Here is a 15,148-nt window from a genome sequence, read left to right on the forward strand (position 1 = left end):
ACACTTCTCAAAACTTAAAGCTACAGTAATCAAGACCATGTGGTAGTGGCATAAAGATAGACATATAGATTAATGGAAATAGAACTGAGATTTCCAAACTAAACCCTCAATTTATGGTCAACTGACTTTCAACAATTGCCAAGACAATTCAGTGCAAAAGAACAGTCTTTTCAATAGTGTTGGGACAACTGGATAGCCACATAAAAAAAAAAAAAAAAAGAACTTGAGTCCTTACCTTATACCATACAGAACTAAACTCAAATTGGATCAGGTGTATAAATGTAAGAGCTAAAACTACAAAACCTTTAGGAGAAAACATAGCAGTAAATTTTTTGTGACCTTGATTAGGCAATGGGTTTGTAGATACAACACCAAAAAACACAAGCAACAGAAGAAAAAGATAAACTTTACAAGAATTGGACTTTTGTGAGTAGAACTAACATACCCTAGTAAAGTGATGAGAATTATTATAATCAAAACACCTGAAAGGTCTGAGGGCCTTGATTATAATACACAGGGCATGGAAGCCAAAAGCTCCTATTTTACTTAAGTCAATGGAAGTCACTAATTTCAGGATAAATTATTTTTGAAAGAGTAATAATAAATAGCTCTTTCAACAGGCCCATTTGCAACACACAAATTTAAGTCTTTGGTTTTCCCTATTAAAGATTTTCTTTCATTTATACTCTATAAGCCCCAATCATTTTTTTAAAGTTTTTCTTCTTTTTTCTTTGAGATGGGATCTCACTCTGTCACCTAGGCTAGAATGCAGTGGTGTGATCGTAGCTCACTGAAGCCTCAATCTCCTAGGCTCAAGTCATCCTCCTTCCTAAGCCTCCTAAGTAGCCGGGGCCACTGATGTGCACGAGCATGCTCAAATAATTTTTGTATTTTGTTTAGAGACAGGGTCTCCTTATGTTGCCCAGGTTGGTCTCAAACTCCCGGGCTCAACTGATCCTCCTGCTTCTGCCTCAGGAAGTGCTGAGATTACAGGCATAAACCACCACATTTGGTCTACCATCATTTTTTTAAATAGCCAGGTAAAAGACGGCATACTGATGCAAACTGTTAAAATGACTTTGAAATGGACAAGATGTGCCCCGTGGAGACACACAGGACAAATTAAATGGGATTAAGCCCACAAACTTAATTTTATTTTTATATGCATGTCATAATACTCAACCATCAGCATAACAAAAGGATGACATTTTTGAGTTCTATAGAGCCCTAGTAGATGCACTGAAAGGCTGATTAAGTGGGTCTGCATAATAACTTTTCCTTACTGGAAAAATGGGATGTTTTTAACACAATGATGCATTTGGAAAAGCAGAAATGCTGACAAAATGACCTAGAAAGTTCCTGATGCTGGATAATCAAATTGCCATGAATAATTGCCTCAAAGTTCATTGTCATGGCAAAGATTTACAAAGGTCTTTTTTGCATTAGGGACAAGGGGATAGTGGGAGTAAAGGGGAAAAGACAAACATTTACATGTTTTCCTAAAACTGAAAGGGGAGCTATAGCTAAAGGAAGTGACTAATTCAAGTATTGTTAGGTTATTTAATTTAGAATACTTGCTCCTGCAGAAAATTACACCTGTATTAAAGAATAGAGCAGATTTTTGTGTGCACTGTTTAGAGAACTGTTTAAGCACATTACTGACCATATCAACACAATTACATATTGTACAATTTCTGAATCAATTTCATGAATACTAGTTGAATGTTACTAACTTTAGTAAGGATAGCGGGATGAATTTAATCAGATTTAACAGTGTATCAAAGTAGATACATACCTAACAGACACTAGAGCATTCTGTAAGAAGAGGGTCAACGTTTTGAGAAACATTTCCTTAGATTTTCTTGTGAATATTTTGAATCAAAGAACAATTAGAAGAAATTCGATATATTTTTTGAATGGATCAGTTAATGTTTTGAAAACCATGGTAAAGCATGAGGTTGGGTTTGTGAGACGTAAAGGAATGTGGGGAAAAAACGTGAAGAATAACGAAGAGAAAGAGTTTATTGTCCAACAGCTAAGACCAAAAGAATCCCTCCAAGGTAAACTCATTGTTCATTCTTAAAATGAATACTTTTTATTAGAAATGGAAGCCTGCCAAAGAAAGCATACTTTAAGAAAACCCACATTTATCCATAATTATGCTATTCCTTGGAATGCATATTAGGTTCCCTGTATGTTTTACTTCATTTATGGAAATATTTTTCAAACACATGTATTCATATTCTCTGTTACTCTCTTCTTTTCTGCCTTAAGCCTCAAAGCTGATTTATTTTTGTTCACTAAAATTCTTAACTCCTCATTATTACATCTCATCTACCCATTATATTTCCATTTGAATATATTGACTAAATATAGCTTCTGGGGCTAGGGGATCGCTGAAGGTTGAGATTAGTGATAGGTCATGAGTCATTCAACCCTTGGTATTTCGGAAACTGGTATTTGACATCATCTCTCCCTGGCTCTGAACACCCTCTGGAATACATTCCAAGCCCATGATGGAACTTGGGAGCTGAAGCTCCTTCTCAGAGTAATTCATAATACTGCTCCAAGTCACAGCTCTGCAACTTCTCACTTGACTGCATTCATTTTGGGTGGCTGGTTACATTCCCTTGAGCTTTGTCTCACATTACCCAAGGCATCCAGGGATAGAAAAAAACAGAAGATTGAAAACAGCAATCCTTCCATTAACACAAACTTCTGAAGAATTTCTCGTCTTGCAGTGGCTGATAATTAATTGCCTGTTTTCATATTTATCATTAATGTCTTCCCTCCAACCTCCAGGGTAAGAAGGTTCTAGAATGTGATATATTTGTGAATTCAGTGGCCTTCTTCAATAGCCATTGTCCCCTTCAACAGATGGAGATGAGGACTATATTTCCTTGCTTTCAATATTATGACAGCCATTCAGGGCATATAATCTCATGGCTACACCTGAGGAAACTGTCTAAAATGCAGAGAATGTATTATTTGTCTTGACCATCTCTAGATGCATCCGTTGGATCTGATTTCTCACTTACACGGTATCTGCCTGCTGCCCCAGTGAAACCGTGGTGCTCTCTTGAACACAGAGCAATTGCCATGAGATGGCTTAGGAGACAAAGTGTCTATGTAGGAGCCTAAAGTCATTTCCACTCTTGAGAAAACGACTTCAAGTATATTCCTTACTGATTAGAGGAGCTTCACCGTTATGTGTTTGTACATATTCCCCAAAACATTTTCTGTGGGAGGCAAAATACTGGTTACTGGGGATATGAAAATGACATGAGACATATTCCTTTACCCTTAACATCTAGGTAGGGAGGCAAACATAAATTTCTTCCCATTCTTACACTTCCAGTTGCCCTTTTGTCTGTTCTTTCTCTTTTTCCTTGTCAATAAAATATTTTATCTAGGTTCTGATATGCTTCAGGGTCTTCTCTGCAGCCTTGGGGTAAATCTTGATCCTTCTCAGTCAGTCATGATAGTTCTATGGCCCATGTTAGCAATTACTGTGGGCATTGCTGTGTGGTGTGACTCTGAGCTAAATATAACACAGCATAAAGAATGCCTACCAGATTGAGGGGACGGAGGTAGGGGCTGTCAGGGAAACTCTAGGAACATTTTCTTCACTCACAAGAACTTTCGCCATCTCCTTTGTGGATCTTGGTAGCGCTTAGAGTGCACAGTCATCTTGAAACCATAAGTGGACCAAAAAGACAGAAGGCACCTGGGTCTTCCATAATATTAATGAATTCCTGATTTAACCAATCCTCAACCACTCTGCTCCTAGGCGCCTTGCTGTGTGAGGTAATACACTGCTTAATTCTTTAAGCCATCAAATAATAGCATCCTATCACTTTCAGCCACAAGAACCCTGGCTGTTTTAATTTATCTCCATTTTACAAATAAAGAAACCAAGGCTCAAATGAGTTAAGTATGTCATTTACTTAAAGGCCATTTTAAACTGAGCCCTGTTTATTTCCTAAGCTCATCTTTTCATTCTACCACCTGACTTTCTTAGGTGTGTGTGTGCTCTAAACCAAAAGCAAATGATTAAACGTTGCATATGCTAAGGGCTAAGTGAGTGGGAGAGATGGGAAAGAGAGGAGGGATGCTCAAAGTCTGGGTTTGTAGCAGATAACTGGCAAGGGTACAGCTAGGTCTAGAATCACGTTTAGAACTTTTCTGCAGCCAAGAACTTACACATGAGGAGAGGAGTTGAACAATTATCAGAAACATTCGGTCAGACAATTTAATTCATCAGATTATTGGGGATAGCAAAACCCTCAAATCTAATGGTTTCCTTCTTATCTGAATGAAGATATTAACTGTCTGGAGATAGACTACTTTGCCTTTCCAGTGTTTCTGAAGCCATTATCTCCCAAATAGTTGGGAGTATGGGAAGGTTTATGAAGAGGTGCACAAGTATAGTTTGTATTTACTGCATACTGTTTCTTCCTGGGAGGATTTCTTTTCTTGAGTCAGAAGGGTGGATTCCTCAAGGAAAAGCAATAATTTAAAACATAATCAGTACTAGGGGTACTGCCAAAATCACCCCAAACCCAAAAAGTGACCATGATAATTAAAAACCACTCATTGAGTGCATCTATTTCTCTCAATGATCCGATTTCTTTTTCCTTCTGGGCATCTTGATATTCAACAAAGGGGCAATAATGAGCAGACAAATAGACATAATAATAATGCATTGCTACACTTATTGGTTTTCATTCTGTATATTTAATTTTTACAGTTCCATTAGATGCTCAAAGAAAATATCCTGAATATTGACATTCTTCCTATTTGGATTTAGATAGCATTTTTCAGGAATATTAGCCCTTAAAATGCTCCAAGAAAATAAGTTGGGTGGTGACAAGGAGGATGAAGAGTTAATGACTGTGAGACTCTGATCCTTTTATTTTATATTCAAAACACATTATGGTAGGTGCTAACCTTTGTTTGCACCTAGCATTTCTTAAACTCATTTGAATAGGAAAACTTTCTTTTTTCCACCAGTCACTCTTTATATGAAATAATGTTTCCATAAATACGGTTTCTACTTGTTCTGAAAATGGCTGTAAAGTATAAAAATGAAATTATTTTCTAGATATTAATTTAAAAATTTAATAGGATTCAATTGGATTAGTTATTGGTTACATTTTTATTTTATAACATTCTTACTTGGTTTGGGGTAACTTGAATGTTTATATCATAGAAATCTGAGTTTATCCAAAGGCTTCTGAGAAACAGGACTTCTACATTACTTTCATCTGTAATTAAAACAATGATTCTACCAATAATATGTGAAGTAAAACCAAATTTTGATGAACGAGTCAAAACAGCATTTCAGGCAAAACTTCAAGAGCCTATATTTATATTTTTATATTTTTCTAATTATATGGAATTCTCCTTAATTTCCTTGCAGGAAAATAAACGACTGGTACTGGGGCAAGGTAATATTGTGAGAACGTAGATTTGACTGTCTTTGCAAAAATTATGACAGTGAGAGAAATCTGACATAGCTGACTCCATCTTCCATCTTGCTTCTAACCTCACAAATTAACTGTCCTTGCTCATTCCTGAGCACAGACCAAGATAACTATGGGAGGAAATTAGTATATAGTTTGATTTTAAAACAAAGATGATAACAATCCCTTTCCAAAACTAATCCCCTCCTTTCTTGGGGACCAAAACAACTTTTGTAGAACTAACAAATTGACCACAAGGTCAGAATTATGGTTTAGGACTGAAGTCACAAGATTTGTAGCCTCCCTAATTGCTCCTACATATAACATCACTATTATAAAACCTAAGGCTGGTGTTTAAGGTATTTTTCAGCCCTTGAATTCTCATGGACCAACTAGTGCCACCCATCCTGTGACCCATGCCAAGAAATGGACTTAACTTCTCCCAGGTACTGTCTCAGTACAAGAAGACAGCTTTGACCCCCATGTCATTTCATTCCTGACCTACCAATAGCATTCCTCATTCCCTAACCACTTCCCAACCCCCTCCTGCCTAACTATCCTTGAAAAATCCTAGCTTCTGAATTATCAGAGAGACTGTTTTGAGAAATATGTCCCATTCTTCTGCTCAGCTGCCTTGCAATAAGTAAACTTTCTCTGCTGTAACACCTGCTGTTCTCAATGTATTGGCTTTTTCTAGGCAGCAGGCAAGAAGAACCCCGTTGGGTGGTTACAGATTTATCTAATGCAAACCTTGGTATAATAATACAGAGCTCAGAAAAGGGAGCAAGATAAAAAACAACAGCAACAACGAAACCCCTTAGATGAGAATACAGTTTGACATAGTTAATATAGTTTTAAAACACTGAATATTTGAAAATATGTGGATTCTAACATTACTAGAAATTAAATAATTGAAGAGATAATTGACTAGAAATCAGGTATATGAATCAGATGGTGGTGATACAAAACCATTGTACAGAAATTTGGAGACAGCTATTAGAGTTCTTTCTTCACAAAAAAGGTAAAGCCTTCTCTTTCCTAATAGCTGAAAGTATCACATCATCTTGTTAGTCTGATCAGCTATTAATATGCCAACACCCTCAAATTTAAACTAATCTGACACAATGGAGCCAAAATTTTTACCACATCTATGTTTACCAAGTTATACACAGGAAGGGCATATGAATGACTTAGAAGAAATCAATTTGGTTGTAAATTTTTAGTTTAATGTACTTTTAAAACTGCATATACAAATTTAAACTACATTCTGTAGTTTTATTATTTGTATTAATAATGAAAATTTTCTTAATACTATATAAGGTTGTCAGTAAAGTGAATGAGATAGTATGTATAATCTGTTAGGTATCAAGATTACTAAAGAAAGCACAGCTCAGCAAAATCAGCATACAAGGGACATACCTTAATGAATTAAAAGCCATCTGTGACAAACCCACAGCCAACATAATAGTGAATGGGGAAAAGCTGAAAGCATTCCTCCTGAGAATGGGAACAAAACAAGGATGTCCACTCTCACCACTCTTCTTCACCATAGTACTGGAAGTCTTGGCCAGATCAATCAGACAAGAAAAAGAAATAAAGGGCATCCAAATCAGCAAAGAAGAAGTCAAACTGTCCCTGTTTGCTGATGATATGATTGTTTACCTTGAAAACCCTAAGGACTCCTCTAGAAAGCTCCTAGAACAGACAAAAGCATTCAGCAAAGTTTCCAGATACAAGATTAATATATGCAAATCAGTAGCTCTTTTATACACCAACAGTGACCAAGCAGAGAATCAAATCAAGAACTCAACCATTTTACAACAGCTGCAAAAAAAAAAATACTTAGGAATATACCTAACAAAGGAGTCAAAAGGCCTCTAAAAGGAAAACTACAAAACACTGCTGAAATAAATCACAGATGACACAAACAACTGGAAACACATCCTACGCTCATGGATGGGTAGAATCAATATTGTGAAAATGGCCATACTGCCAAAAGCAGTCTACAAATTCAATGCAATCTCCATCAAAGTACCACCATCATTCTTCACAGAGTTAGAAAAAAAAATTCTAAAATTCACATGGAACCAAAAAAGAGCCCGCATAGCCAAAGCAAGACTAAGCAAAAAGAACAAATCTGGAGGCATCACACTACCTGATTTCAAACTACACTCTAAGGCCATAGTCACCAAAACAGTGTGGTACTGGGATAAAAATAAGCACATAGAACAATGGGACAGAATAGAGAACCCAGAAATAAACCCAAATACTTACAGCCAACTTATCTTCAACAAAGCAAACAAAAACATAAAATGGGGGAGAAATACCATTTTCAACAAATTGTGCTAGAGTAACTGGCTAGCCACATGTAGGAAAATGAAACTGGATCCTCATCTCTCACCTTACACAAAAATCAACTCAAAATGGATTAAGGATCTAAATCTAAGACCTGAAACTATAAAAATTCTAGAAGATAACATTGGAAAAAACCTTTTAGACATTGGCTTAGGCAAGGATTTCATGACCAAAAATTGCTTTTGGGTAAAAGCAATTGCATAAAAACAAAGATAAATAGCTTGGACCTAATTAAACTAAAGAGCTTTTGCATGGCAAAAGGAACAGTCAGCAGAGTAAACAGACAACCCACAGAGTGGGAGAGAATCTTCACAATCTATACATCTGACAAAGGACTAATATCCAGAATCTACAATGATCTCAAACAAATCAGTAAGGAGAAAACAGTCAATTCCATCAAAAAGTGGGTTAAGGACATGAACAGACAATTCTCAAAAGAAGACATACAAACGACCAACAAATATATGAAAAAATGCTCAGCATCACTAATGATCAGGGAAATGCAAATCAAAACCACAATGCGATACCACCTTACTCCTGCAAGAATGGCCATAATCCAAGAATCAAAAAACAATAGATGTTGGCATGAATGCAGTGATCAGGGAACACTTCTACACTGCTGGTGGGAATGTAAACTAGTGCAGCCACTATGGAAAACAGTGTGGAGATTCCTTAAAGAACTAAAAGTAGAACTACCATTTGATCCAACAATCTCACTATTGGGTATCCACCCAGAGGAAAAGAAGTCATTATTTACAGCAGCACAATTCACAATAGCAAAATCGTGGAACCAACTGAAATGCCCATCAGTCAATGAGTGGATATAGAAACTGTGGTATATATATTTGATAGAATACTACTCAGTCACAAAAAGGAATGAAGTAACAGTATTTCCAATGACTTGGATGAAATTAGAGAAAATTTTTCTAAGGGAAGTAACTCAGGAATGGAAAACCACATCGTATATTTTCACTGATATGTGGGAGCTAAAATATGAGGATGCAAAGGCATAAGAATGATATAATAAACTGTGGGGACTTGGGGCAGGGGGTGAGGGATAAAAGACAACCAATATGGTTCAGTGTATACTGTTTGGGTGATGGGTGCACCAGGATCTCATCTCACAAATCTCCACTAAAGAACTTACTCTTTATACCACCTATATTATACTCGAATACCACCTATACCCCTATAACTGATGGAAAAATAAAATCTTTTAAAAAGAATTTAAACTGGGGACAGGCACAGTGACTCACGTTGTTAATCCCAGCACTTTGGGAGGTTGAGACAGAAGGATTGCTTGAGCTCAGGAGTCTGAGACCAGCCTGGGCAACATAGTGAGACCTTGTCTCTACAAGAAATAAAAAATTAGCCAGGTGTGGTGGCACGTGCCTGTAGTTTCAGCTACTCACGAGGCTGAGGTGGGAGGACTGCTTGAGCCCAGGAAATCGGAACTACAGTGAGTTATCATCATGCCACTGTGCTCCAGCCTGGGCAACAGAGTGAGGCCCTGTCTCAATGATGATGATAATAATAATAATAATTGCTAGGTAGAAGTAGAAATATTTATGTGAACTTGTGCCTTAAAAAGACAAAAAAAATATGTTTTCTTCCTTTGTTCACTGAAACAGTCCAGGCAATGTTCAGAGTCCAAATTGCTGTTACTCATACTTTTTCTTTCCCATCAAAAAGAACCAGGGCTCATTGGGGAATAGTCTGTTTCCATCTCTGGAGCAGAAAAGAATAAGGTGAGTGCAGAAGATCTTTATGTGCCAGAACACTTCCAAAGATTAATAGGTCATGTCAAGAGGACACAAATGATAGCCTAAAAATGTCTCCCACTAACCAAAGTTGAGACAATTTGGTCTCTCAAAAGGAAAATGGTGGCTGTGATTCAATGAACATATATAAAATCTGAAAACCCTAGTGATATGCAGAAAGGGAAAAATTAATATATTCTGAAAGAAGGTGAAAAAATAGAATGTATATCCAGTCAGTCTTGTCATTCATTTTGGTATTACTGACTCATTTATTATATGACAAATAAAATAGAAAGTAATGAACATAAATATATCGGTTGGAAGGTATTTTGGACTCAAAAGATTATTAGTAAAAAATCCACTCTATATTGTGACTTCCAGTTAAATAAAATCCACACACAATACCCAAAACTCAACCAGACACATACTTAAGTATTTTTGAGTTTTGTGGTCCTAAATATAGGATAAATGTAAGATTCTGTAATGTGCTCAGATTTTAAAAATTATACTTCTTTGAATTTTATCATGTCAAACATCTAGCCTCTTAAAGTGATATTCCATGAACCTCCTTGAACTTGGATGAGAAAAAATGGTTACAGTTTTGATTTTAACCTCCACACAAAATTTAACATTCTCTTCAGTTAAGTATGTAGTTTACAAGTCACTAGCAAGATCTGTGTATTATATTCCAATTGTTGCAAATATCACAACATTTTGCTTATACTTAGTTAAATTACGTTAATACTGAGATATACAAGGATATATATCACAACATTTTATAAAAATATTTCAATGAAATTTACTTCTTCTTTAATTCTAGGTACTTAATTTATGCATTTAGCATTCTGAGAAGGGTGCATACACTTCACCAGACTGCCGAATAGGTCAATGCTTAATTTAAGATCAGATTAGGAAACACATTGTTGTTTTTTCCTACTTTATTATAATATTTACAATAAAGTATAAGTTGTCATTCACAGGTCAATTTGTTTTTGTCTAAAGCCCTGTCCTACCTTGAACAAAAAGCAATTACTTAATTCTTTTTTTTTTTTTTTTTGAGACAGAGTTTCATTCTTGTCACCCAGGCTGGGGTGCAGTGGCGCCATCTCGGCTCACTGCAACCTCCGCCTCTTGGGTTCAAGTGATTCTCCTGCCTCAGCCTCCCAAGTAGCTGGGTTTACAGGCGTGTGCCACCACACCTGGCTGATTATTTTTGTATTTTCAGTAGAGACAGGAGTTTCTCCATGTTGACCAGGCTGGTCTCGAACTCCTGACCTCAGGTGATCCACCCGCCTCGGCGTCCCAAAGTGCTGAGATTACAGGCATGAGCCACCACTCAAGACCTTCTGAGTTGTCATGTAGATGAACACAGCCCAGAGAACTGGGTAGGACTGGACATGGCCTCAAGTACACTGAAGAATGAGTTCAGTTACACAAAAATCCCATTGGTCTGAAAATCTCAGCCATGGTTGCATTTTAGAAGACTTGAAAACTTAGGCTATGGAGAAATGATGCTATTGCTTCCTACACATGTGGACATGACTGCTCGTGGGAGGCGGCAGGCAGGAGGCTTTGGTGGTGGAACCTCAGAGTTCTCAGAGGCACTTCACAGGAAATGAAAGAAAACACACTTCAGCTTCTGAACAGCAGAAAGTAGAGGTTGGTGAAATTTGGTGAGACTGGCTAAAGTAACAAAGAACCAGAAAATTCATACCTGTGAGGTAGGTGTTGTGCGAGGAATTAATGAAATAGTGAGAAAGGGGCTGAGACATGTCTTCATTCAAATCCAGTTTCTCAGGTGAAACGACTCCGTTTTCTTCTCCACTCAGATAGCGCATGAACCCATCCACTGATATTTGTCCTGGAGGAAATGAAGTTAGAAAGGATGTGAATGCATTCTTTTTATGGGTGTCAAGTTGCCTCTTTTTCTTTTTTTTTCCCAGAAATATCTGGTAGTGTCCAAGGTAGAAGAGAGCAGCCACAATTACATTTTAGTGGGGATAAATAAGAGTGTAGGATTATGCTGTTTCACTACAATTATTTCCAAATGTCACAGATAATAGAGAAAAAATGTAGTTACATGATCCCTACCGACTTTTCAGAGGATTTAAATAACTAAACACCAACCTCCTGTTTCCCAATATAAGACTGGGTATTAACTTTATGAATCGGCACTAAAATGTTAACAGTGCTTATCTCTGTGTGATAGAATTTGGGGTAATTTTTCAATTTGTTTCTTTTTAATATATGTTACTTTACAATCAAAATTATATACAAGCAGCCTGTAATCCCAGCACTTTGGGAGACTGAGGTGGGTGGATCACTTGAGGTCAGGAGTTCGAGACCAGCCTGGTCAACATGTTAAAATCCTGTCTCTATTACAAATACAAAAATTAGCTGGGCATGGTGGGCGCCTGTAATCTCAGCTACTTGGGAGGCTGAGGCAGGAGAATTGCTTGCACTCAGCAGGAGGAGGTTGCATGAGCCAAGATCGCGCCACTGCACTCCAGCCTGGGCGACAGAACGAGACTCCTTCTCAAAATAAAAAATAAATTATTTACAAGTGGTTTTATTATTTAAAATAATGTGAAAGTGTTTTCAAATAATATTTTTCTCTGAAACGGAAAATAAAGATACCCACAAATAAGTCTTTCTTAAAAATAAAAATCTGAATGCTCATGAAAAAAGATCCTTAAATTTCATATTAAGAATGATTTTACTTCAGATGGCAGAAATATGACACAACTAATTTAGTTTACTCAGATTCTATTTAGAAATTTTCCTATGCTGTAACCTTTCTGAGTTGACTGATACTAAATATTGACAAAATTCTTTTGTCGACTTTATTGAGGTATAATTTTAAAAACTATATATTAAAGGTGTACAACTGGATGTCTTGATACATGTATTGAGACAATTCTTTATCATAATAATCTTCATAGATACAGAGGATCATCTTAACTATTTTGCTTTATCACTACAATTTGTTTCTTTAATCTCGACAATCAAAGCTTCAAAACAACAGTGCATTTGTGGGTAGTAAATAAGTTGCCAACAAATGTCGGAGGGTAGCATTTTTTTTTCTTGTTGAAACAGTTTTTTATTACTATATAACTGGAATACGTTCATTAAAGAAAAACTGGGAAATAAGATAAACAGAGAGAAAAAGTAAAACTTGTTTTGAACATCGCTAACTTTTCTTTCAGAGATAACTCCTGTTAAAATATTGGTGTGTATCCTTCCAGAAAAACACCCGTGTGTGTATAATTCTTTTATGAAGCTGTAATCATGCATATACACACATAGATATAATTATAAATATAATTTAGTAACATTTGTACTAACTGAGCAATATATTATGAACATTTTTAATGTAAAAATAAATTCTATGCAGGTAAATAACTATAGCATAAAACATGCAACTATCTACATTTTACATCATAAAATATAGCAATGTAATACAAAATAATATTCTATTATCACTGGTCATTAAAGTTGTTTCTAATTTTTTCACTAGTATAAACGACATTGACTTGACTACTCTGATGGTTACATCTTTGTATAAATACTTAATTATTTCTTCAGGATGAATTCCCAGAAATAGAATTTCTGATTCAAAGACTTTGCATATTTTTGAGGATTTTCATACACATAACCAATTTCCTTTCTGTTAAAAGTCCTAGCAATTGACTTTCACCAATGGTATATAAAAGTATCTATTTTCCTTCTCTTCACCCTTATTGCCAAACCTATCAGTAAAATGACGACATTTAACAATTAAAATTTTTACTGATTTGAACATTATTTATTCTTGATTGCTAAGAGGTGTGTCATCTGTAAATGGCAAAGCTAGCACTGATTATTTACCACAGTAAAAATCTTTTCACATTCAATATGTTTCTCAAGGTGACTGATGACTGCTTTTCCCAAGTTCTGGAAACTCAATAGCTAAATTGCTTTTACTCTTGTCCAAGAATAAAAAATAAGAAGGAAAGTTTGTTTTGGCTCTTTTGATGAGAAGAGCTGTTTCACAAAAGAAAAACCTTCCTCCTGGGCTCAGGCAATCCTCCTGCCTCAGCCTCTTGAGTAGCTGAGACCACAGGCATGCACCACCATGCCCAGGTAATTTTGTTTTTCTTTGTATTGACAGGGGTCTTCCTATGTTCCCCAGGCTGGTCTTGAACTCCTGTACTCAAGCGATCCTCCCACCACAGCCCCCCAAAGTCCTGAGATTACAGGCGTGAGCCACTATGCTGGGCCTGGGCAGGTGCTTTTCACACTAGAATCTCTATTCCTCCCTTTCTCTCTATTTCCTTTCCTTCTCCCCTATCTCTTTGCCTTTCACTAATTTCACAAAGGTTTATTGAACATCTACCATATGATAAATGCACAGAAAAAATAAAGCACAGTAAAACACAGCCTCTGCCCTCAAAGAGCTCATTGTCTAATAGAAAATAAGGCCATTCACTCCTTGAAACCCAGGCATGAACACCTTTAAAAGCTGAATGTGCATGTATCTTTGTCATCCTTGGTGTCTACGAGATGCTTTATGCACAGTGGGTGCTAAATCACCACTTCTTTTGGATGATTATTGGGATTCAAAATAGAAAATAAATTGTTTTGAAACTGGAAGATCACCAAAGACAGCACCATTTTGTTTGATTCTTGTGTTCTGATTAGGACAGATGATGTGAAATTTGTAGTATTTGCTGTTTTTAACCTATGCAAAAGACAATTTCATACAACTCAGTCTCCAACTATAGCAATTCCTTAAAAGACAGGCAATAAATGCAAGTATCTTCAGGGGCCAGGAAAGGAAAGTAATGTAACTGCTGGATGAGTGTGCATACTGGGGGAGTCACAGGGTATGGAAAACTGGCAAGTGTATGCTTATAAACACATGCATATCACAGCAATAAAATAACTGTGCAATCTAATACAATGGTTTATTGAACATGAAAGAAGAACAAGAATGAAAGCCAAGAATAAACATCCTTTGGTTTGATCAGCAACTTCTAAAAGCAAGACAAAAACAGCATAGGCCAATAGGGCAGAAATGACAAATGGATTTTAACTTTAGTTCCAATTTCCATTTATTGTTAATGTCTTCTGGGTGCTTGTGTTGAGAAAGATTCCGAACCATGCCTGTGATTAATTTTGATGTCTGCCTTGGGTACAGGATAGAAAAGCGAGGGTATACACATCACATATTTGTCATCCTCAAATGAAGATATTATAATTAAGGTCAAGGTATAATTTGGAACATGCAAAGAATGTGTATCCAAGTTTTATTTAATCCATTGTTGAGGAATCCAGAAGATGTCAAAGCCAGGTCAAAGGAGGCTATGAGACACTGATTTTGTGTGTGTGTATACACACACACACACACATATACACATATAAATATATATGTAGACATATATACACAAATATATGTATGTGTTTGTATGTGTATGTTTATGTGTTTGTATGTATGTGTTTGTATATTTTTGTCAACAAACACCAAGCAAATAAACCAAAAACCGAAAACACAACCTAGACAGATATTACTAAATTAAATACAGACTA

The 15,148-nt window shown here is 36.3% G+C and overlaps 1 protein-coding gene across 1 annotated transcript in view; it reads right to left on the reverse strand.

Annotated features, from left to right (window-relative positions):
* PLCB1 (phospholipase C, beta 1 (phosphoinositide-specific)) overlaps positions 1–15,148 on the reverse strand; it is a 671,021-nt gene that overhangs the window by 104,865 nt on the left and 551,008 nt on the right. Inside the window, exon 10 of the mRNA XM_011941002.1 lies at positions 11,295–11,441. Within this exon, the coding sequence (XP_011796392.1) occupies positions 11,295–11,441 (147 nt within the window). The remainder of the gene's footprint in view (positions 1–11,294; positions 11,442–15,148) is intronic.

The sequence above is a fragment of the Colobus angolensis genome, unplaced genomic scaffold (genome assembly GCF_000951035.1).
Source record: "Colobus angolensis palliatus isolate OR3802 unplaced genomic scaffold, Cang.pa_1.0 Scaffold197, whole genome shotgun sequence".
NCBI lineage: Eukaryota > Metazoa > Chordata > Mammalia > Primates > Cercopithecidae > Colobus > Colobus angolensis.